At 47.8% G+C, this 24,630-nt stretch overlaps 1 protein-coding gene and 1 long non-coding RNA gene across 2 annotated transcripts in view; both read right to left on the reverse strand.

Annotated features, from left to right (window-relative positions):
* Positions 1–17,087, reverse strand: part of SCARA5 (scavenger receptor class A member 5) — a 97,741-nt gene extending 80,654 nt beyond the window's left edge. Inside the window, exons 1-2 of the mRNA XM_079968804.1 lie at positions 16,649–17,087; positions 8,722–8,841 (exon numbers count right to left, since the gene is read on the reverse strand). Of these exons, the coding sequence (XP_079824930.1) occupies positions 8,722–8,833 (112 nt within the window). The 5' untranslated portion in view covers positions 8,834–8,841; positions 16,649–17,087. The remainder of the gene's footprint in view (positions 1–8,721; positions 8,842–16,648) is intronic.
* Positions 17,088–19,549: 2,462 nt separating this feature from the next.
* Positions 19,550–22,804, reverse strand: LOC307212048. Its single transcript, XR_013836767.1, has 3 exons — positions 22,480–22,804; positions 21,812–21,934; positions 19,550–19,872 (listed from the first exon to the last, which is right to left on the reverse strand). It is a non-coding gene; the product is annotated as an uncharacterized lncRNA (long non-coding RNA).
* Between the last annotated feature and the right edge of the window lie 1,826 nt (positions 22,805–24,630).

Below are 24,630 nucleotides of genomic sequence, written 5' to 3' on the forward strand. Positions count from 1 at the left end.
GAAGGAAATCAGCCCTGAGTGCTCACTGGAAGGACAGATCCTGAACCTGAGGCTCCAAGACTTTGGCCACCTCACGAGAAGTGAAGACTTCCTCAGAAAGACCCTGATGTTGGGAAAGATGGAGGGCACAAGGAGAAGGGGATGACAGAGGACGAGATGGTGGGACAGTGTTCTTGAAGCTACCAGCATGAGTTTGACCAAACTGCGGGAGGCAGTGGAAGACAGGAGTGCCTGGTGTGCTCTGGTCCAAGGGGTCACGAAGAGGCGGACATGACTAAACGACTAAACAACAACAACAGTGTGTGAACAAGTCCTTTCCTCAGGCATTCCCCTCTGTTTTGGGACACATATCTTAGCACCAGTCGGGTGGCCTGCCCTGAACTCACTGCAAAATTGGCTGTCCTTGGGTACGGTGTTGGAAATTAAGATTTAAAGAGTAGTACGATCCACTCTTAAACACGTAACGGGCCAGTGGGGGGGAATTCCATCTCGCCCTTTGCCACAGGCAGCAAAACATCTAGGGCAGACGTGAGATCTTATATTGTATACCAGATTTTATTCCTCTCCCCGCCCCCAATAGACTCCGTAAAAGGTAAAGGTAAAGGTACCCCTCCCCGTACGGGCCAGTCTTGACAGACTCTGGGGTTGTGCGCCCATCTCGCTTAAGAGGCCAGGGGCCAGCGCTGTCCGGAGACACTTCCGGGTCACGTGGCCAGCGTGACATCGCTGCTCTGGCCAGAGCCAGAGCCAGAGCCAGAGCCGCACACGGAAACGCCGTTTACCTTCCCGCTGGTAAGCGGTCCCTATTTATCTACTTGCACCCGGAGGTGCTTTCGAACTGCTAGGTTGGCAGGCGCTGGGACCGAGCAGCGGGAGCGCACCCCGCCACAGGGATTCGAACCGCCGACCTTTCGATCGGCAAGCCCTAGGCGCTGAGGCTTTAACCCACAGCGCCATCTGCGTCCCCCCAACAGACTCCGTACCCCTGTCCTTATACCCAGAACATGATCATGACAATAACAATGCATTTTTTATAAGGAAGAACTGTTTGTGCTCAGAAAGGAACAGTCAGAAGATAACCTCCCGGAACGAATATTTGCAGCATACAAAGGAACTCTGATCTCACGAGCTTCATCCCGGATATTTAGACTTTATTTACATCTGGTGTTCATGCCAGCTTGCAAAGGATGGAAGACACATTAATCTCTTGGCATATATGTGTAGAAACATTATTACAGTGTGCGACTCTTAGTCATTACTGTGCGTATCACTCTGAGTAAATCAAGGAACTTAATAAGGAGGCAGACCATTGTTGTTACACCGGAGCTCAGGGAAGTTTCCATGAGAGGCGTACTAGTCTGTTTAGTTCAGTTTCAACTCTCTTTTTGCTGGATTTTGCCTGGCTCTGCAAAGTCTTCCAGGAGGTTTGGTTGACCACAAACTTGACATGAGCCAACAGTGTGACGTGGAAGCTAAAAAAGCCAATGCAATTCTGGGCTGCATCAATAGGAGTATAGCATCTAGATCAGTAATAGTGCCACTGTATTCTGCTCTGGTCAGACCTCACCTGGAGTACTGTGTCCAGTTCTGGGCACCACAGTTCAAGAAGGACACTGACAAACTAGAACGTGTCCAGAGGAGGGCAACCAAAATGGTCAAAGGCCTGGAAACGATGCCTTATGAGGAACGGCTAAGGGAGCTGGGCATGTTTAGCCTGGAGAAGAGGAGGTTAAGGGGTGATATGATAGCCATGTTCAAATATATAAAAGGATGTCACATAGAGGAGGGAGAAAGGTTGTTTTCTGCTGCTCCAGAGAAGCGGACACGGAGCAATGGTTCCAAACTACAATAAAGAAGATTCCACCTAAACATTAGGAAGAACTTCCTGACAGTAAGAGCTGTTTGGCAGTGGAATTTGCTGCCAAGGAGTGTGGTGGAGTCTCCTTCTTTGGAGGTCTTTAAGCAGAGGCTTGACAACCATATGTCAGGAGTGCTCTGATGGTGTTTCCTGCTTGGCAGGGGGTTGGACTCGATGGCCCTTGTGGTCTCTTCCAACTCTATGATTCTATGATTCTATGATTCTAGGTCAAAGACTTCCCCCATCTCTGCTCATTTATGGCTCCTCTAGATAAACCTTCCCTGACCCGGCGCCTTCCAGGGCTGTTGGACTACAACTCCCATCGGCGCCAGACAGCTCCCTGCTAACATTCCTCCGATGAAAACAGGAGAAAATCAGGAAGTGCCTGAACGTTGTCTGCACATTGACATTGGTCACCCTGAGCCAACAACAACCTCTCTGCCTTGCCTAGTTTGCAGGGTTGTTGTGAAGAAAAAAGGTGCGAGGGAAGGGTTGTGTACAATGCCTTCCATGGATGAATGTGATGAAATAAAAAATTAGTGGTATGCTGCCTGGAATCTCCATCAGGAAAAAAAAAGGTGGAATCTCATTATCATCATCATCATGGTGTCCTGCAGTTTCCAGTGCTAGAAGTTCACAAGTTCTACTGACACGTTTCTCCATTCCTTTTTCCAGGCTGTGTGTGATTATACATTCTTCCACCAAGTCACCTCTTATTCTCTCTCTTTTTCAAGTTACAGTGGTACCTCTGGATATGAACAGGATCCGTTCCGGAGCCCTGTTTGCACCCAGAAGCAAACGCAACCCGCGTCTGCTCGTGTGGCAATTCGCCGCTTCCTTGCATGTGTGTGACGTCATTTTAACCATCTGCGCATGCGCGAGCGGCGAAACCTAGAAGTAATGTGTCCCGTTACTTGTGGGTTGCCGGGGAGCGCAACCCGAAAGCGCTCAACCTGAAGCACATTTAACCCGAGGTATGACTGTATTTTATTTTTCATTTTCAGATTTTTACAGTTGAATCACAAATCTAAATTGACGCATCCAATTAAGACATCCAGTCATTGACTCCCCTCCTCCACTTTCTGCGGTTACAGTGGTACCTCGGGTTACATATGCTTCAGGTTACATACGCTTCAGGTTACAGACTCCGCTAACCCAGAAATATTACCTCGGGTTAAGAACTTTGCTTCAGGATGAGAACAGAAATCGTGCTCTGGCGGCGCAGCAGCAGCTGGAGGCCCCATTAGCTAAAGTGGTGCTTCAGTTAAGAACAGTTTCAGGTTAAAAACGGACCTCCAGAATGAATTAAGTTCTTAACCCGAGGTACCACTGTACTTATATATATATAAATAAATAAAATGTCCAGTTGCACCTTAGAGACCAACTAAGTTTGCTTTTGGTATAAGCTTTTGTGTCGTGCACACTTCTCCAGATACACCGAAACAGAAATCACCAGATCCTTAAATATAATGGGAGGGTAGAGTTTTTCTCAGGAGGGTAGTAGGAGATGGGTGACTGACTCAACGCGGTTACTGATGTTATAATATTGCATATTCAGTTCATATCTATTTACTGTTCATCCTTTATGTTATAATTAGGTAATTTTCACTGCATGTTTTTATATCAGTCCTGCTAGTGATTTAAGTTGTTTACAATAATCCTTCAGATAATCAATAAATTCTCCGCATTCTATATGAAAACATCTCTCTCCTTGATTTCTTAATCTTCCGGTAAGGTTCGCTATTTCATTCCCCATCAGTTTTTGTTGCCAATCTTCCTTCGTTGGAAAGTCTCCTCCTCCTCTCAGACCTCTGTCCTCCCCCTTAGGAAAAACTGCCGGTCTCCACTTTTACAGCACACAAATGTTTCCTACTTCTAAAGGGTTAAGACTCGAGAAAGGCACCCGGGTTCACACAACCGCATTACGGAGGGTTGTGGCTGCTCTCTGGAGCAATAAAACATTGAGGTCACCCTTTGGCTGGCAAAGTCAACACTGAGTCCCCAAAGAAAACACAGTGCTGTAAAAAAAAATGCCTTTTTTATTTATATTTTTGGAGAGGTGGCTAAGCCATGAGATTACTGCTCACTGCCTCTCCCCAGCGCTGGTCCAATATGCATTTAATTACTGGCCTGTTCTTAGCATCAATTTACAGCGCTCGGTCTCTCTTGCCAGCCAAACAGATGGAAGAGGAGGTTTCATAATAAGGACAGTTACATTATTTTTTTCTGACATTAACACTTATATCAGGCCCTTGGCAAGCGCTAGGGGGCTTGGCGTGGACCCCAGAAACAGCCGCTCCCTTTCTGAGGCCGGCTGCAGCTGTGCAGAGGAACTTATCCACTTCCGTACGGAAAGTGGGGGACCGCGGCAAGATTTCAACCTGCAAATGTGGCCATGTTCAAATATCTGGGGGCTGCTCCGTGGAAGATGGAGCAAACTTGGTTTCTGGTGCTCTGGAGGGGAGGCCTCAATCCAGTGGATTCAAAGGACAAGGAAAGAGATCAGGAAAAATGAGAAAATGAAAGATTCTAAAATGAACAGATGCTGCGTTCTGGGATCCTGAACAACTCCTCACTGTCACAGCATACAAGATGTTTACAGTGAGTTGTCCAGCCCAACCGGTGTTATGTACTGAGTTGAATAGGATCCAAAATGCAGCACTCTGATTGGTCCTAGAACAATAGGATCCAGAATGCAGCAGTCTGATTGGTCCTAGAACAATAGGATTCGGAATGTAGCAGTCTGATTGGTCCACAGGAGCCACCCAATCGAGCTCCAGGTGGAAGTGAATCCGCAACCTGATTGGCCTACAGGAGAATCCTGGAATTAGCCAATCATGTGGGGCCCATTGTGTAAATAATGTATATAAAGCAGACATTCTGGGGGAACTTCCATTCCTCCTCACCACTATGAGCTGAATAAAGAGCAGGAAATCCACTCTCGACTCCAAGTATATGTCAACCCCCAAACCCCTTCCACAGCTGCTTCAGATCGTGCAGATCAGTGTGTACGCAAAGTGTTTGTTTTTGTGCCTTTCTTTTGTCCTGAAGTACACACACACACACACACACACACACACACACCCCCCGTCACTTAACTTCCAATCAATCTCATAAGGATGAGCTGCACAGCTCAGTTTGCAAGCTGGAATGGGCATCTGTTCTGGGACAAGAGACCCCCACTTGATACCTATCCCTCCTATGCCAAGGAAGATATTGGGGGGCATTTCCATGCCAGGAGAACCAGTCCTGAAACAGGTTGGCAGATGAATGGGGGAGACAGAAGGGAGCACTTCTTCATGACTGAACTATGGAACTCATTGCCACAGGAGGCAAAATCATGTGCCAAGTTTGGGAGCACATTGGGCTCGGATATATCTGTCCACATCTATATAGTCAATGGGGGAAATCAGTTTATTTCCAGGCTGATAAGACTGTTCTGTTCCAACATTTAAAGTGTGAGCGTCTGTGATTAACAAAACTGAGGGTTTTTCTTTCTTTATTGATGGCTTTATTTATATATTTCAGCTTCTGTCTTCACAAGGTGGTGGACCCTCTCCCATTGGAGGTTTTTAAGCAGAGGTTGGGTGGCCATCTGTCAGAGATTCTCTGCATTGCAGGGGGTTGGAATAGATGACCTCTGGGGGTCCCTCACCTCTACAGTTCTGTGATTCTATGATCAGCCGATCCAATACAAATGATTTTTTAAAATCAGAGCAGTTGAGGAAGGCAGAAGTTGAAACGTTTTGCACCTAAATAAATAAACTCTTGCTTTGATAATCACACTAACGTAGATGTTATTTTAGTGGTTAAACCAATCCTAAAAGGGAGCCAGGACAAGCTGGTGTGAGGTGCTGTGTGAGGCTTTTATAAATCCTCACACACAAAGTTGCATTTCAACAGACGTTTAAATGTAAAAGTAGATGTCAGAGCTGCCTCTAGGTCCCAGCTCACAGAGGACCAACGCCAGGCTGCCGTTATGTACAAAAGTCTTTATTGAGGTTCAGTTTCCATTTCAAAGCCGCAGCACGCAGCTCTACGTCTAAAGCCTAGACCGGCGAAGTCCCGTCTGAGTCTCCGCCCCTTCCACACCAGTTTAAGACTCTCGCCTTGCTCCACCTCTTCCTAAGTTCCTTTCTCCTCTGGGCCCTCCTGCCCGCTAGGGTTTCATCCTTTCTGGACTCCTCTGACGCTGACCCTGATGATTCTTCCCCCTCCTTCCGGCGGGCTTTAGGACCTGGTTCCCTATCCGGGCTACCTTCTGTGCCGCTCGCCTGTACATTTGAACTTGGCGCGCGCGCCCAGCCTGCAACTTTCCTCTTGACCGTTCCCTCGCTCTCTGATGGAGGCGTGGCCAACCCTGACTCATCTTCTCTTGCTGGTGGTGAATATGTGGGCTCCGATATCTGGGACTCCTCCCCCCCACTACGCTCTGGTGGGGAAGCTGGTCCTGATTTCCAACTGCTGCTCTGGGAGTCCCCGCTGGCCCCTTGTTTCTGGGGTGTCCCCCTTGGGTCCCCCCTTGCCCTGCCCATCGGCGCCCCCTTCTGTGAATCTTCCGATTCGCTGGAGAGGCTCACGGAATCTATTGGGCTGCTGTCATCCTCTCCTACGCTGCCCTCGGATTGCTCCCCCTCACTCTCCATCTCCTCTCCTCCCTGCGCTCCCGCTGAGTCCCTGACAGTAGAGATACGTTTTGTGAGACTAGAGGTGTGTCAGAAAATTTGGAGAAGAGGGTGACCTGATGGACAATCAAATTCTGAGTCACACGTTTCATAGAATCATAGAGTTGGATGGGACCCCCAGAGACATCCAGTCCAACCCCCTGAAATACAGGAATCTAAAAGAATCGCTGACAGATGCCCATCAAACATCTGCTTAAAAACCTCCAAGGAAGGAGCATGCACTATTTTCCTTGGATCAAGCCAGTTTGTATTGGGAGTTGGAAAAACTGAATTACTTAGCCCATAGCTGTCAACTTACAGATTTGAAAATAAGGGACCAGCAGCCTTGAAAATAAGGGACCTGCAGCCTCACCTGTTCCAGGCACTCCAGTCTTCCTGTCCTCCTACATTCTGGTTAAACTCATGCTGGTAGCTCCGAGAACACTGTCCAACCAACTTTGTAACCAGAGGTTCAACTGAATAGAATCTGAATCACATGCACCACAAGGCCTATGCAGCCTCAACTTAAGATGGCTCCCCGGCCTGGCTTTGCACTACAAAGTTTGCAGCAGCACGTGCAACAAAATGGTGTCCAGCATTCAAAAAACCCCTCAGCTTGCATTAACTAGCCACACACAAGGCATGCAAGCTCCACCCCCCAGTCGTTCTTAGACTTCTTATTGGGTGAGCAACACAATTGGAGCCTCCCTCCTCCCTGGCCAGCAGGGAGGGAGGGAGGGAGAGGAGTTGCTTCCTTTGAAATTTAAGGGACATCATTTAAGGGACATTTAAGGGACATCCATCAATAAGGGACAGCAGCGGGACATGGCGCTGGAATAAGGGACTGTCCCTTCAAATAAGGGACACTTGACAGCTATGACTTAGCCACCCCTGTTCCTTTTTTATTATTTAGATTTTATTAACATATAAAACACATACATATACATTTACACAATACACGTACACAACACACTACCTCATATTCATAATATAAAACATACCTACATTACTCTGTATAATACCTACCTATCCTGTGCATATCAACATACCTACACGCCTACCCCACACAGACACCCACCTAGTGACTTGACTTCCAGCCGTTCTTGTTACGCTACTTTATTTTTCCAACTAGCTTAAACGCATTTCATTGTTTCTTTAATCTCTTCTTCTATCTTGATTTTACCCTCCTTTCACCCTAATCATTTTCTGGATTCACTCAATATCTGTCAGAAATTCTACTTTTTCCACATAGATTTTGATGTATTCCTTAAAGATAGCCCACTCCTTATTCACTTTTTGTACCATATCTGCGCTTATCCTCCCTGTTAGTTCGGCAATATGGAAGTATTCCATCATTTTAGATAACCAGTCTGTTTTAGTTGGGATGCTTTTCCAGTTTTTGGCAATCAATAACCTTGCTGCTGTATCTGCATACATAAATATTGGTCTGACCGTTCTTTTTATTTCCTCTGACGTGATACCTAGGAGAAAGGATTCTGGTTTTTTTCCAAATGGAAACCTAAACATCTTTTTCAGTTCCTTATAGATATTTTCCCAGAATCCCACTATCTATTTGTACTCCCATCACATATGTAGAAAGCTTCCTGCCCCTTTGTTGCATCTCCAACAGACATCACTACAGTTTTTGTACATTTTTACCAATCTGGCCGGGGTCAGGTACCACCTGTATTGCATTTTCATTACATTCTCTCTTAAATTATAAAGGTAAAGGGACCCCTGACCATTAGGTCTAGCCGTGACCGACTCTGGGGTTGCAGCGCTCATCTCGCTTTATTGGCCGAGGGAACCGGCGTACAGCTTCCGGGTCATGTGGCCAGCATGACCAAGCCGCTTCTGGCAAACTAGAGCAGCGCACGGAAACGCCGTTTACCTTCCCGCCAGAGTGTACCTATTTATCTACTTGCACTTTGAGGTGCTTTCGAACTGCTAGGTTGGCAGGAGCAGGGACTGAGCAATGGGGAGCTCACCCCGTCGTGGGGATTCGAACCGCCGACCTTCTGATCGGCAAGTCCTAGGCTCTGTGGTTTAACCCACAGCGCCACTCTTAAATTATAGCATGCTGTAAATTTGATATCTCTTTTCCACAGCCGTTCCCATTCAGCCATCCCTGTTCCATGAACCCTCAAAGCAAAGAAGATCTCGCACGGAGGTCCCTACTGCCTTGGACCCATCACTTACCATCATCGCAGAGGTTCAGCTTGGAGAGGTTCTTTCCATCAAACTGCTCCTCGAAGACGGATCCATTCTCTCTCTCGCCAAAGGTATGGAGGTACATGGCTTTGTTCTCCATCTTTCCACCTGTGGGAGACACACGGAAGAATCCAGTCAGGAAATTGTGGACTCTCCTTCCTTGGAGGTTTCAAAGCAGAGGTTGGATGGCCATCTTTCATAAATGCTTTCATTGAGATTCCTTCATTAAGATAAAAAAATGGTAAAGGACCAGTTAAGTCCAGTCAGGTGGCTACGGGGTTGTGGTGCTCATCTTGCTTTCAGGCCAAGGGAGCCGGCGTTTGTCCACAGACAGCTTCCTGGGTCATGTGGCCAGCAGGACTAAACTGCTTCTGGCACAACAGAATACTGTGACGGAAACCAGAGCACATGGAAATGCCATTTACCTTCCTGACGGAGTGGTACCTATTTATCTACTTGCACTGGCATGCTTTCAAACTGTTAGATTGGCAGAAGATGGCACAGAGCAACGGGAGCTCACTCCATTGCAGGGATTTGAACTGCCGACCTTTCGATCGGCAAGCCCAAGAGGCTCAGTGGTTTAGACCACAGCGCCACCCATTTCCTACATTACAGGGGGTTGTGCTAGATGACCCATGGAGATCTCTACCAATTCTGCTGTTCTATGATTAAACCACTCCGAGATTGAAGCACAGGCTCTGATATGCAGCTATGGGCCTCACCATTGGTACGGGTTGCCTGGTGGTGCTGTGGTCTAAACCACCGAGCCTCTTGGGCTTGCAGATCGGAAGGTTGGCCGATCGGAAGGTTGTGTGAATGGGGTGAGCTCCTGTTGCTCTGTCTCAGCTCCTGCTAACCTAGCAGTTCAAAAGCACACCAGTGCAAGTAGATAAATAGGTACCACTGTGGTGGGAAGGTAAACGGTGTTTCCATGCGCTCTGGCTTCCACCATGGTGTCCCGTTGCGCCAGAAGTGCTATAGTCATGCTGGCCACAAGACCTGGAAAGCCATCTTCAGACAAACGCCAGCTCCCTCGGCCAGATGAGCGCCACAACCCCATAGTCACCTTTGACTGGACTTAACCATCTAGGGGTCCTTTATCTTTTACCTTCACCTCAGCACTCAGAGTCCCATAGGGATGGGGGAGAGAAATTTTAAAGTGAATCGACCTAATCCAAACGTGCAAAAACAATTTGCAGACTGGAAAACAAACCAGCTTTCCCTCAAAGTCCGTACTCTTTAAAATTTTGCAATGCAGTTCTCCAAGCAGAAAGCCAAAACACCCACCAAAACCATATACAGTGGTACCTCGGGTTAAGTACTTAAGTCGTTCTGGAGGTCCATACTTAACCTGAAACTGTTCTTAACCTGAAGCACCACTTTAGCTAATGGGGCCTCCCGCTGCCACCGCTCCACTGGAGCACGATTTCTGTTCTCATCCTGAAGCAAAGTTCTTAACTTGAAGCACTATTTTTGGGTAGTGGAGTCTGTAACCTGAAGCGTACGTGACCTGAAGCGTATGTAACCCGAGGTACCACTGTACAGAAATACATTCATCAGGGGGAAGTTTGCAGGCTAAAAATAACACACACACAAACAAATTAGGGGAGACTGCTTACATATAGGTGTGTATTAGTCAAAACTGCACACAAATGCTAAGCAATTTCCACAGCGACTTTTTTTGATGCCAGCATGTGGTGAACTGGAAATTGCTGAAATCAGGAGGAAAATAGAAAGTGGAATGGACCGATCTGCCTGTTTGTTCGGCTTGTTCGTCTGATGCCAGAAGAGGCTGGTCGCTGATCTGCCCCCAACTTAGCAAAAGGGCAGCTGCTTTGACAGAGAGGGAGGGCTGCCAAACCCAGCCTCAAACCAGATGGATAACAACTCTGGATGCTTCCCAAATAGGCCAGAGCCCAGACCCTCTTCTCCTATCTCAGGGGACAGGCCTGTTCTCTGCAAGGCCAGAAGACGTGCGGTGATCGACGGAGCAAGGCACTTTTCAGGAAAACAAACGGAGAACAGCGGAATGGATCTTTGCCCCAGGAAGCTTACAGTCAACACTTTGACAATGTCGTGTTAAGATGAATGGGTAGTCAAATTGTGCGGGTACTTGGAGCTCGCAAAGCTGGCAGATGCAATAAAAGATAAACCTACAAAGATGGTGAAAGAAGAATGGGAATCTTTAAATAATTATCTAGGGGACAAGGGTTCATCAAGAAAGACCTGGTTATGTTTAGAATGATGCCACATAGGGAAATGTTCCCTGATACCAAAGATGAGGGAATCTATGGAATGCAGATAGAGAGAATTGATAAGAACAATGATCTATTGTGAACGTCACGGAAGCGTACCATAGATGAGCCTCCTTGTGTTTTTGCCTTCTTCTTTTTTCTTTTTCTTTTTCACTCCTCCTCCTCCTCCTTTCCTTTTCCTTTTTTCTTTCCCATAATGGCTTATGTTCTATGCCATGTACTTTGATGTTTTTGTAGGGTTTTTTTAGCTTTTTTCATTATTACGATTAAGGATTTTTCTTTAGTAATTTTGGTTGTTTATATTTATCTGTATTTGTTTAAAACAAAGACAGTTATACCTCGGGTTAAATATGCTTCAAGTTGAGCGTGTTCGAGTTACGCTCCAAAGCAACCCGGAAGTAAGGGAGCGCGTTACTTCCGGGTTTTGCCGCTTGCGCATGCGCAGACGCTCAAAATGACATCATGTGCATGTGCAGAAGTGGCGAAAAGTAACGCGCGCGTGAGCAGATGTGCCGTCGCTAGTTACGTTTACCTCTAGATGCGAACAGGGCTCCGGAACGGATCCTGTTCATATCTAGAGGTACCACTGTAAAAGTATTTTAAAATATATTTTTTTAAAGGGTGGGGGGTTTTTTTGGGGGGGGAGGTGATGTCATGTAAGAAGGCAGACCCTCAGAAGATTTGGGAGGTACCCCAAGGGTCATCTAGTCCAGCCCCCTGCCAAGCAGGAAACACCATCAGAGCACTCCTGACATATGGTTGTCAAGCCTCTGCTTAAAGACCTCCGAAGAAGGAGACTCCACCACACTCCTTGGCAGAAAATTCCACTGCCGAACAGCTCTTACTGTCAGGAAGTTCTTCCTAATGTTTAGGTGGAATCTTCTTTCTTGTAGTTTGGAGCCATTGCTCCGTGTCCGCTTCTCTGGAGCAGCAGAAAACAACCTTTCTCCCTCCTCTATGTGACATCCTTTTATATATTTGAACATGGCTATCATATCACCCCTTAACCTCCTCTTCTCCAGGCTAAACATGCCCAGCTCCCTTAGCCGTTCCTCTTAAGGCATCATTTCCAGGCCTTTGACCATTTTGGTTGCCCTCCTCCTCTCAACACGTTCCAGTTTGTCAGTGTCCTTCTTGAACTGTAGATAGGCTTAAGGACAGCGTGAGAGATAGCTTGACCAGGGAGGTTATCTCTGTGGCAGAACATTTGTTCTGCATACCCTCCAAGTGTTCCAGTTTTCCAGTGACAGTCCTGAAATTAGAGAAGCTGTCCCAGTTTCTGATTTGATCCCAGAATGTCCCACTTTTCCTTATTCCTCCCTGTGCTGGGGCCTGGGGGTTAACCCGAACCATGCGGTCCAGGTCTGGTCCCGAATCCAAGGATTCCACGAGGCGTCAGTCCAAGAGGGCCAAGGCAGGAAACCAGGCTAGGTCAGGCACAGGGTCTCAGGCAGGTTCTAGCAATGTTGCTCCCACAACCTGGGGCGGGGTTCAACAACCTTTTATCTCTGTTGGGGTAATGGCCGGTCCTGATCCCCTGGCGACTCACCTCCCTGTTTCGCCCAAAGGCGAGCACTCCACCTGCGAGTACTCAAGTCTCTCCTTCTCTCAGATCTCAGTCTCTGCAACTCATGAGACATTGGTGGGTTACTAGACCCAGAGGCCGCCTCAGCCTCTCCTGACCCAACCGGTAGTGGAGCAGCTGTAAGTGATGGCCCAGCTGAAGGCAATGAGGGAATCCCCGCATCTGGAGCCAGCGCAGGCTCAGGCCCCTGACTCGGCCCAGCTGGTGTTTGTTGCAGGGGAACCTGTGGAGACTGGGGCTCTTCAGGATCAGGCCCCAGACTTGGTTCAGATGATGCCTGAGGCAAAGGATCTGGTGCAGACCGAGACGCCTCCAGTTCCAAGTCTTTGCCCCAGTCCCAGGCCATCACACTCCCCTCCCCTTATTCCTCCTTCTTCTTCTGCACTCCCCCCCTCTCTCTTTCTCCCCCACCTCAAAGTTCCTTTCATCCCTGGCTGCTTTCAACTTCAGCTAACACTCATGTTTGAGAGGCTGTTGCTTTCTCGCCCCTGAGATGAAAACGCCCCCCCTGCCCAGTGTGCCCTGCCTCTGATCAGCCTCGTTTCATCTGTCTTGCCAGCCAAAAAGAAGTTAATTGTCCCTGGCACGAGGGGGGGGGCAGGGGGACAGGGAGGAGAGTGGGGGAGGGCAAAAGGGCACTGGTGGTTTTTTTCTTTTCATTTCTCCAAACTTTAGTGGAAAGCCAGGAATCATAAAATCACGGAACTGTAGAACTGGAAGGGACACTCCAAATGCCATCTAGTCCAACCCCCACAATGCAGGAATCACAGCTAAAGAATCCCAACCGACCTTGGTTTGAAAATCTCCGATGAAGGAGAGTCCACCACCTTTAGATGCTACCCTTTGAATTTCCAAACAAATAAATAAATTAAACAATTGTCCAATAGCACCTAAGAAACCAACTAAGTTTGTTCTGTGTACAGTGGAACCTCGGGTTAAGAACTTAATTCGTTCTGGAGGTCCATTCTTAGCCTGAAACTGTTCTTAACCTGAAGCACCACTTTAGCTAATGGGGCCTCCTGCTGCTACTGCGCAATTTCTGTTCTCATCCTGAAGCAAAGTTCTTAACCCGAGGTACTATTTCTGGGTTAGCGGAGTCTGTAACCCAAAGCGTCTGTAACCTGAAGCATCTGTAACCTGAGGTACCACTGTATAAGCTTTTGTGTGCATGCACACTTCTTTAGATACACTGAAACAGAAGTCACCAGACCCTTATATATAGTGGGAGGGGAGGGTGGGTTTTCCCCCCAGAAGGGTAGTAGGAGATTGGTGATTGACTCAGTGGGTATGGTGAACCTGTGGCTGTTAACGACTGCCATTAGTCCTACAGGAGAAAGCAAGGGATAGTATGCAGATCACAAAAAATAGCTTTTGCATATGTGAAGGGTCTGGTGACTTCTGTTTCAGTGTATCTGAAGAAGTGTGCATGCACATGAAAGCTTATACCCAGAACAAACTTAGCTGGTCTCTAAGGTGCTACTGGTCAATGTTTTTATTTGTTTCAGTTGCGTCAGACCAACACGGCTTGTTGTTTTCTTTAGTCGTTTAGTCGTGTCCCATGGACCAGAGCTTGCCAGATCCTTCTGTCTTCCACTGCCTCCCACAGTTTGGTCAAACTCATGTTTGTGGCTTCGAGAACACTGTCCAACCACCTGGTCCTCTGCCGTCCCCTTCTCCTTGTGCCCTCCATCTTTCCCAACAGCAGGGTCTTTTCCAGGGAGTCTTCTCTTCTCATGAGGTGGCCAAAGTCTTGGAAAGTCACATCAAAAGTCACATGAATGCATATATTGGATACCCCCCTCTCTTTTTTAAAATAATTTTTTTATTAGTTTTTAACATGTTATCTTCAAATAATTAAACATACTTTTACATTTTATACAATTTTGGACTTCCATCAACCACATCTGAAATTTTCCCAATCTATTCACTTAATACACTTTTCTTACTTTCACTATTACCTTTAAATTTCATAACTAAAATCTCTCCCCTTTCTCTATTTTGCAATATTTCATATATTTCTCCTTACAAAACTTATATTGGGTACCTCTCAACTTCCTCTGGACCATCACCCACCCACAGTTGGGTACCTGAGCTGTCGTATCTCTGCGACGATATTTCCCTATTTAATGGGAGGCTGCACTGAATTTTCACGGGACTGGATTTTCTCCCGGAAAAGGTGTCGTTTCAAGCGGTGCACAGGGGGCGAAGATCAGCACTCTGCTAAATTGAGCACTGGGAGGGTGGGGGCGACAGGAACCCTTTTGTTTGCAAAATCTCCACCTCTCTCTTACAGCACTTCACTTGCCAAGACTTCACTTGGGGTTGGACTCGATGGCCCTTGTGGTCTCTTCCAACTCTATGATTCTATGATTCTAAGAGGAAGTTTGGGCTGCAGGTTGTCCCCTTAGAAGTGGGGAGGGGAAGCCTTTTTGCCCCTGAAAGATCATAAACATGAAGGGGGCCTGGAGAAGAAGAAGAAGAAGAAGAAGAAGAAGAAGAAGAAGAAGAAGAAGAAGAAGGAGGAGGAGGAGGAGAAGAAGAAGAAGAAGAAGAAGAAGAAGAAGAAGAAGAAGAAGAAGAAGAAGAAGAGGAGGAGGAGTAGTAGTAGTAGTTTGGATTTGATATCCCATTTTTATCCACTGGATGGTTACGTGGGAGCCGGTTGAAGCTAAATCCTTCGAAGACAGAGGTCCTGTGGCTATTATTATTATTATTATTATTATTACTACTACTACTCAAAGGAGTCTCAAAGTGGCTAACAATCTCCTTTTCCCTTCCTCCCCCACAACAAACACTCTGTGAGGTGAGTGGGGCTGAGAGACTTCACAGAAGTGTGACTAGCCCAAGGTCACCCAGCAGCTGCATGTGAAGGGGTGGAGATGTGAACCCGGTTCACCAGATTACGAGTCCACCGCTCTTAACCACTACACCATGCTGGCACACTGGAGGGACAAGCTCCGGGTTTTCCATTAAAAATCCCCTTTGAGTAAGCATGAAGTTGATCAACATTGCTCCCATTTCACAGATAGGTTAAGTGAGAATGCTTTAGAATCATAGAACTGTAGAGCTGGAAGGGACCCTGATGGTCATCTAGTCCAACCCCATGTAATGCAGGAATCTCAGCTGAAGGTTCCACCCAACTTCTGCTTAAAAGCCTCCAAGGGAGGAGAACCCACCGCCTTCCAATGGAGCCCGTTCCACTGTTGAACAGTTCTTATCATCAGACAGTTCTCCTGATGTTGAGTCGGAATCTCCTTTCTTGCAACTTGAAGCCATGGGTTTGAGGTCCTACCCTCCAGAGCAGGAGAAAACAAGCTCGCTCCATCTTCCATGTGGCAGCCCTTCAGATATCATATCACCTCTCTGTTGCCTCTTTCCCAGGCTAAACATCCCCAGTTCCTTCAACCGCTCCTCATTAGGCTTGGTTTCCAGACCCTTAATTATCTTGGTTGCCCTCCTCTGCACACCTTCTAGCTTAGCAATCTCCTTCTCAAACTCAGGTGCCCAAAACTGGACACAAACACTACTCTGTTCGCCAAGGCTATTCCAGAAGTCAGTGGCAGAGATTTATTTGGACAAAGAAGGCTGATCGCCGAAGAATGGATGCTTTTGAATTCTGGTGCTGTAGAAGACTCTTGAGAGTCCCATGGACTGCAAGAAGATCAAACCTCTCCATTCTGAAGGAAATCAGCCCTGAGTGCTCACTGGAAGGACAGATCCTGAAGCTGAGGCTCCAAGACTTTGGCCACCTCATGAGAAGAGAAGACTCCCTGGAAAAGACCCTGATGTTGGGAAAGATGGAGGTCGCAAGGAGAAGGGGACGACAGAGGACAAGATGGTGGGACAGTGTTCTTGAAGCTACCAGCATAAGTTTGACCAAACTGCAGGAGGCAGGGGAAGACAGGAGGGCCTGGCGTGGTCTGGTCCAGGGGGTCAGGAAGAGTCGGACACGACTAAACAACTAAGCAACAACAACAAGTGCCAGCAGAAAGGTCCACACCCCCCCCCCCAAGCTGGAGAACTGTGTCTCCTGCTCAGCCCTTGAAACAACCAAGGTGTAATTTAAGTTACTCACCTGATGGCAGGGTTCTTGACAGCCTTGGATTCTTCAGCCCCTCCTAATCCCCACCATGCAAGTTGGTTAGAAAAGGTTGAGGGAAATCTCAAAATAAAGAGTTCTTGCCAGTTAGCTCCTTCCAGTCCAGAAGGAAAGGAAGAGCCCTCTAGACATGGGCAGTCATCCCTTCCATGGGCAACAAGGGGTCTTGTGTGGTGGTGGTGGTTCTCCTGATGTTCCTCTGCTTCAGATTGCCAGCTGTGGCTCTCTCAAAACTCTGCAGCCAGCCCTTCTCCAGGCAAAGTGAAGGACCCAGGCAGCTTTTGCAGCTAGCCTTCGCCACTCCTGGGGAAGCCAAGGGGAGTGGGAAGGGGGCAGGCATAGAAAGGGGAGAGTCAGAAGCAGCTCCAAGGGCTGGATTGTTGTTGTTGCTCTGAAAAAGGTTCCAGTTGCTGGGAGTCTCTTAAAAGTTTATTGGAAGAAGTGGACCATGCGGAGAGGGACAGGTATGGAGAGATGCGACCTCTGGTGGCTCAACTCCTGCAAGGCAGGCTGGCATCACATTTCTTTTGCAGCAGGAACAAAATCAAACACTCTCTGTGGCCGTTTTGTGGTTCTTGCGGAGGCCGTTAGCACTTAATGGGGTGTGTGTTCTGTATCCTGAGAAATGTGGGAAACGGAATGCAGAGCAGGGTCTTTCCAATGGGTTTTACTTAGCCCAGCAAGTCTGTATTGTTGAATCCTATACAGTGGTGCAGATGACACAACCTTGATGGCAGAAAGTGAGGAGGAATTAAAGAACCTTTTAAGGAGGGTGAAAGAGGAGAGTGCAATATATGGTCTGAAGCTCAACATCAAAAAAACGAAGATCATGGCTACTGGGCCCCTCACCTCCTGGCAAATAGAAGGGGAAGAAATGGAGGCAGTGAGAGATTTTACTTTCTTGGGCTCCATGATCACTGCAGATGGTGACAGCAGTCACAAAATTAAAAGACGCCTGCTCCTTGGGAGAAAGGCGATGGCAAACCTAGGCAGCATCTTAAAAAGCAGAGACATCACCTTGCCAACAAAGGTCCGTATAGTTAAAGCTCTGGTTTTCCCAGTAGTGGTGTATGGAAGTGAGAGCTGGACCATAAAGAAGGCTGATCGCCGAAGAATTGATGCTTTTTAATTCTGGTGCTGGAGGAGACTCTTGAGAGTCCCATGGACTGCAAGAAGATCAAATATGCCTGGAAGAGGTGTAGCTTGGTCCAAGTTTCCATATTTTTCTTTACCTCCTTCCATACTTTGACATAATTATCTTCATATAGGTTAATACCCTTTGTTGATACCCAGATCCCTAAGTATTTTACCTTGTTCTTGATCTCTAAACCCGTCAACTGTTGGAGTTCTTTATTCTCTTCTGTATTTAGATTTTTAGTTAGTAGCTTAGTTTTTTGATAATTTACCTTTAGGCCCGCCAATTTTTCATATGTATTAATTAATTCCAACGCCGCTGGGATGTTTTCTTTTTGGGTCTTTTGTTGTTATTATTAAATCGTCCACAAATGCTCTAACTTTATAGGATTTTTTCCCAATTACAATTCCTTTTATTTTTTCTTCCTTTATTAGCTTTTGTAAAAGTATTTCTTAGCTTTTGCAAAAGTATTTCTGGAAATATCGTGTGCGCACGCGTATGGGCACGCACTCCCCCGCCCTCCGGCCCGCCGGCAATTGGCGCTGGAGACACCGCCCCAAGGCGCGGTAAGTTTGCTGACCCCTGGTTATAAGTAATAGCATCATGATGATGAAGAAGGAACAGGGCACTCTCTTTTCACTGGAGAAATGTTGCATGCCTTGCCTAGAAGCCTGGGGGAAACCTCGCCTTGCTGCCCACCACCCATCGCCATCCTTCTTCACAGCTCTGCTTCCCATCCTCCCCCCCCTTCTCTTCCTTCCCTGCCATGAAGGACAGAGATCAACAGATGGGCCAGTCTGAGGAAAGGGGCAGTGCCCATCTTGGGTAGCAGGATCCACAGGGGCATCAGATTCAGCCCCCAAGAAATGCATCTTGGTGACTTGGAGGAGTTGCTGATATCACCCCCCCCCCTTGATCCTAATGTAGGTTTTAACTCAACCCTTCTTCCCTGAGTAGGGGCTGGGTGGGGGCTGGAAAGCACCATTTTGTGGTTTGCCCCAGGGGCTCAAATGTCTTGGGCTGGTCCTGCACACAAGCCTCCCCCCCTTCTGCTTCATCACCCCCTTGTTTTTCTCCACGCCCCTCCAACCCTCCAAGTGTCCCCATCTTCCAGGGACCATCCCAGACTTACAGAAGCTCTCCCAGCTGATCTGACTTGATATCAGAATATCCCACTTTTCCCAAGGACATCCCCATTTCCATCAGAGAAATGTTGGAGTTCTGCAAGTCCTGAGTCATCGGGAGGTAGTCCTGTATAGGGAAGTTTTTTAAATGTTTAATGTGTTATGATGTTTTTATATATATTTCTGAGCCACCCAGAGTGGATGGTATACCCAGTCAAATAGGTTGGGTATTATGATTATTATTTACTATTACTATTCCTATTCAATAGCACATCCCTATATTCATGGGAGAAATGTTGCAGCGAATGTCCCCAAACTTTTCCAGCTCTGCTCAATTCCTGTTTGTGAAACATCCTTCTCTGTGCAGCTGCCCAAGGAAGCAGGTCAGTTGGAGGAGAGAGACAGAGAAAGGGGCAGGAGGAGGGGCAGGGAGACCCCAGGGGGAGGTGGGGCCTACAATGTGAGAAATGTCCCTGTGCATAGCCATGTTTAGAAAAGAACCACAAAGCCTGGATGGCACCACTGACTGGCAGAGAGAGAGGGGGGGGGGTCCGAGAGCCTGACCAAAAATATTCCCTCAACCCAGCACACGTTTCACAACATGAACCAACTCAAAGGTTTCCAATGCTTGCATTTATTAAAAAGAAGAAGCTAAAGCATTTTTGCAGGCAAACGAAATCCAAGCTCCAATCCTGAGCCCATTTACTAAGGAGTCAGGCCCCACGGGCCACAGTGGGGCTTACTCCTGAGTAGAGAGGCAGACAGGATGGCTCCGTCTTGACTCCTTCCCAGCAGCACTGCCTTCAGCAGCATCAAGCAAAGCGGTTTCTTCCCCAGCAGAGATGGGGGGGGTGCAGTCGAGGCAGCTGCACATCAGAGGAGAGCAGGGTGGTCTTCCTTTCACCAGAGGTCTTGCACCGGAGATCGGCAGAGTTATCCCACTGTGAGAGGAGGAGACACTGTTAATATGGTGGTTCTGAAAACCCAGACCAGTGAAATATACGGAGTCAATAGTGGATTTCATGTTCTTTATTTAGCTCATAGTGGTGAGGAGGAATGGAAGTTGCCCCAGAATGTCTGCATTATTTACACAATGTGCCCCACATGATTGGCAAATTCAGGGATTCACCTGTAGGCCAATCAGGTTGCGGATTCACTTCCAGCTGGAGTTGGATTGGGTGGCTCCTGTGGACCAATCAGACTGCTGCATTCTGGATCATATTGTTCTGGGACCAATCAGATTGCTGCATTCTGAATCCTATTGTTCTAGGAGCAATCAGACAGCTGCCTTTTGGATCCTATTCTACTCAGTACATAGCAACCAGTGACTCCAACTGGGAGGCAGAAGAGCTGCTGTTGTCAGAGTTCAAATTGCACGAAGAATAAGAATAAGAATAAGAATAGGAGGAGGAGGAGGAGGAGGAGGAGGAGTTTGGATTTGATATCCTGCTTTATCACTATCCTAAGGATTCTCAAAGCAGATAACATTCTCCTTTCCCTTCCTCCCCAACAACAAACACTCTGTGAGGTGAGTGAGGCTGAGAGACTTCAAAGAAGTGTGACTGGCCCAAGGTCACCTAGCAGCTGCATGTGGAGGAGCGGGGAAGCGAACCCGGTTCACCAGATTACAAGTCCACCGCTCTTAACCACTACACCACACTGGCTCAGAGGCTCAAAGGTTCTGTTTTGCAGAGGGTTGGACTAGATGTCCCCTTGGTGACCCCCAACGCTACATTTCTATTCTATGATAGTAGGAGAGACCTCTGGGCATTTCATATATGCACTTTGGGGAATTTGAGTGGGGCCTGGCTGCCAAACAGACATAATTTTCCTAATGTCGTTCTTTTTCCTCCTTCTTTTTACAAACAACAACCCCAGGAGAGGACACATTTGAGCAGATCCTTGTGTTTGTGTGTTGTTGTGCATTTAACACTTTCCCTTCCAACTCTACAATTCTGTGATTCAATAACCACCTTCACAGGGACATTTCACACAGGTTGCCTTTGCTATTTGAGGAGGGTCAGCGACTGAGCCCCCACCCTCTCATGCCACGAAGAGCTGTTCTTCGGGCCAATGGAGGCATTTTCCCCCAGGCTAAGGTAAGGTTACCAGATTTTTTTCCAATAAATCCGGGGACACTTCAATTAATTAATAACTACACGTTCGGGACGTTGATACTGCAACGATGGCGGTGGCAGAGGAGTGGCCACCACCTGGACCTCAACCGCAATGTTTCCCCTCCCTCTGAGGCTTCTCCCCCCCTTTATTAAATTGTATTGTTACCATTCACATTAAAACACCATACAGAAAAATAAAATAAATTTCCATCACCACCAAAGAAAAAAGAGAAATAGTACATCAACTGGTAGCCTTCAAAACATAAAATAAAAGTGGTCTTCTTCTATCTACCAGACTCCGAGGCTACTAAGGAGGGCTGAGAGCAGCGGCAGTGGCAAGGCTTGGGCAGCGCAATGCCTCCCTTCCCATCGGAGCAGCCCCAATCCCATTCCTACCTGCCTGCAAGCAGGAGGGGTCAGGATCCGATAGGCAGCATGAAGCCTCCATGCACAGCTGAGAGATCCCCGCCCCGCTCCTGTTTGCATGCAAGTAGGAGTTGGGCGGCTGCTCCGATAGGCAGCATGAAGCCTCCCTTCACAGTTTAGTTGCTGGGGTCAGGGAAGGTGGGGGCAGCCCGGACGCTGCATCTTGGAGCCCCTGCACAACCATCACATGGGGGCTTCCCAGCAGCTCCAGAAGCCAGCCAGAGCCAACTGCTCCAAGCTCCTGAGACTGCTGCTGCTGCGTTTCCCAGGGACATTTGGGGTCCTGAGACACCATTGACTAATTTTGGGGGAACAGCTAAGATTTGATTTAACTCACCGTTACGGCAACACATTCGGCCTCCTGTACATCTACCAATTGGCCTAGGGCACCGTCTTACGCATCTCCCTCCGAGCTGTAGACATCTCCGATTGGGACATTGAGCTTGGGCTCGGGTGAAATCTGCAGGAGGAAAAAGAAGACTTTGAAGGCTCTCTCTTGCAGGACTCACCTTCTACACCTTCTACAACTTCTTCCACAATGGCCCTTCTGTTGCCTCCTTGCACCTCCAGGACAGGGTCTGAGCCAAGGTGGTTGGGAAGGCTGTGTCAGAGTCACTGGCTTCCCTGGGCAGCCACTGGCAAACTGGGAGAGAGAAGCCCCCTTGCCCAGGAAACTGGCCCGTTCTTTTACCCACCGCAAAGCTGAGTGTGCTGAAGTGCATTATTACAGATTTGAAAGCAAGAGCTTCCGTGGATCACATAAATGAGGTAATAAGAAGAGACTGGCTGGTGGATCTTGCCAAAGGGGGCCCATCCAGTGCAGCATCCTCTTCTCACAGTGTCCAACCAGAAGCCCCATTTGGGAAACTCTCCATGAGGACAGAGGAGCAAGATCCCACCTCTTTGGGAGTCACAGCAAGTGGTGCTCAGAGTTAGGTTTAAAAGGAATAAAGCTGAGAGCTGTGGAGCTGCTCAGAGAAAAAGCATGTGAGAAGAAGGCCATACCTGGAGCCAGCAGCATCAAGAAGAGGACGGCAACAGAGAGGAGGCAGAAGATCTTCATGGTTGGAGGTTGGTGGGAATCCTGGAGGTACGAGAAGCCAAGTGGAAGAGCAATTGCCAGGGGAAGGAGAGGTCCCTCTACTTATAGGTGACTGGAGGACTGATGAAACCTTGTGGGATGCCAACCGTTGTTTGCAAGATGGATGTGGCAAGCCCTGAGCTTCGTGTGCCAAGGACCAGCCAAAGACCACAGAATCATAGACTTCTAGAGCTTCAGCTTTGGAAGTTACCCCAAGAGTCATGTAGTCCAACCCCTGAAATGCATTAAACCCTGGACAGGTGAGACCCCTCAGGTGAGCTCTTTCTTCCCATCATCTGAGTGACACCTAAGTCACCAGGTTTGGTTGAGGTGATGCTCTCCTCCCCCTCCCTCCCTGCTTCCATCCCATCATATCACCATGGGCTCAGTTCCAATATTCTCTACAAGCCAATCCTTCTAGTGGATTGCACACAGTGGAGTATAAATATCTGTTTAGGGCATTGCGTAAAAGGAAGTGGGTGACACCTGACCCACAGACACCTGAGAAGGGTGTGATTTTGAAGTCCACCCCCTCTCACACCAACCCACATTCATCCTGCATTGATTTAGAAAGTCTCTGCAGAGCTTCTTCCTCGTGGAGTTTTGCCCTCAATGTCTTGCTTCTCAGCTCCTCCTGACAGGTCCTTTGAGCCATCCAATCTCTGCCTTTCACCTTCCCAGACAAGTAATAAACAGAGGAGTCACAGCATGAGTAGCCCAGAATAGAATCAGAGATAAGAAAGGTACAACCCAAATGTGCTCTTGGGGGAGGAAAAAAGTGAAGGGAGTGGTGCCCCCACTTTCATGCCAAGCCTGAAGAGTTGTCCTTTGGGACTGCACAATGGCAGCCAGCAATGTTTAGGGCCATTAACCCCAGAGCTAGAAAAAACCCATAGATACAAAACATATAAAAGGCTGTACTCAGAAGGAGTCCTTGCTTCAGATAAGGAGCAAGCAGAGGAATAAAAGCCGGTGAGGACCGTTGGGACATGAGGGCAGGTGGAGATGCTAGGAGGTTTCCCCACTTCCCATTCCAACACCCCAGGAATCCTCAGCCTGAAGTTGGCATCTTGTGCCTCTATGGTCTTAGAATTATAGAATCATAGAATCATAGAATCATAGAATTGGAAGAGACCACAAGGGCCATCGAGTCCAACCCCCTGCCAAGCAGGAAACACCATCAGAGCACTCCTGACATATGGTTGTCAAGCCTCTGCTTAAAGACCTCCAAAGAAGGAGACTCCACCACACTCCTTGGCAGCAAATTCCACTGTCAAACAGCTCTTACTGTCAGGAAGTTCTTCCTAATGTTTAGGTGGAATCTTCTTTCTTGTAGTTTGGAACCATTGCTCCGTGTCCGCTTCTCTGGAGCAGCAGAAAACAACCTTTCTCCCTCCTCTATGTGACATCCTTTTATATATTTGAACATGGCTATCATATCACCCCTTAACCTCCTCTTCTCCAGGCTAAACATGTCCAGCTCCCTTAGCCGTTCCTCATAAGGCATCGTTTCCAGGCCTTTGACCATTTTGGTTGCCCTCCTCTGGACACGTTCCAGTTTGTCAGTGTCCTTCTTGAACTGTGGTGCCCAGAACTGGACACAGTACTCCAGGTGAGGTCTGACCAGAGCAGAATACAGTGGCACTATTACTTCCCTTGATCTAGATGCTATACTCCTATTGATGCAGCCCAGAATTGCATTGGCTTTTTTAGCTCCCGCGTCACACTGTTGGCTCTTACAGGACGTCTTCCTTAGCAGGCAATGTGTTCGACTTTAACATGAGGTCAGCCAGCTCTGCTGGATCTGGGGAGCCTCCTGCTCATTCTGTGGAGTGGAGCCCTGGATCTCTGCCCCAAATCCAACCCTGATGGCCTCTCTCCTCTTGCTTGCAAGTGAGTTGGCATCCTGCTCCACATCAGCAACCCGTGGGGTGTTGACACCTGGGGGATTTGACCAAAAGGTGATTCATATTGAGGGTGCCTTCAGTTCCTTCTCATTCCAGCGGTCCTGTACCCACGGAGGGTTAGAATCTAAGAGAGGAGGTCAGAACTGGTCAGACAAGTTTTTGTATAAG

This window comes from Podarcis cretensis (assembly GCF_951804945.1).
Source record: "Podarcis cretensis genome assembly, chromosome: 3".
NCBI lineage: Eukaryota > Metazoa > Chordata > Lepidosauria > Squamata > Lacertidae > Podarcis > Podarcis cretensis.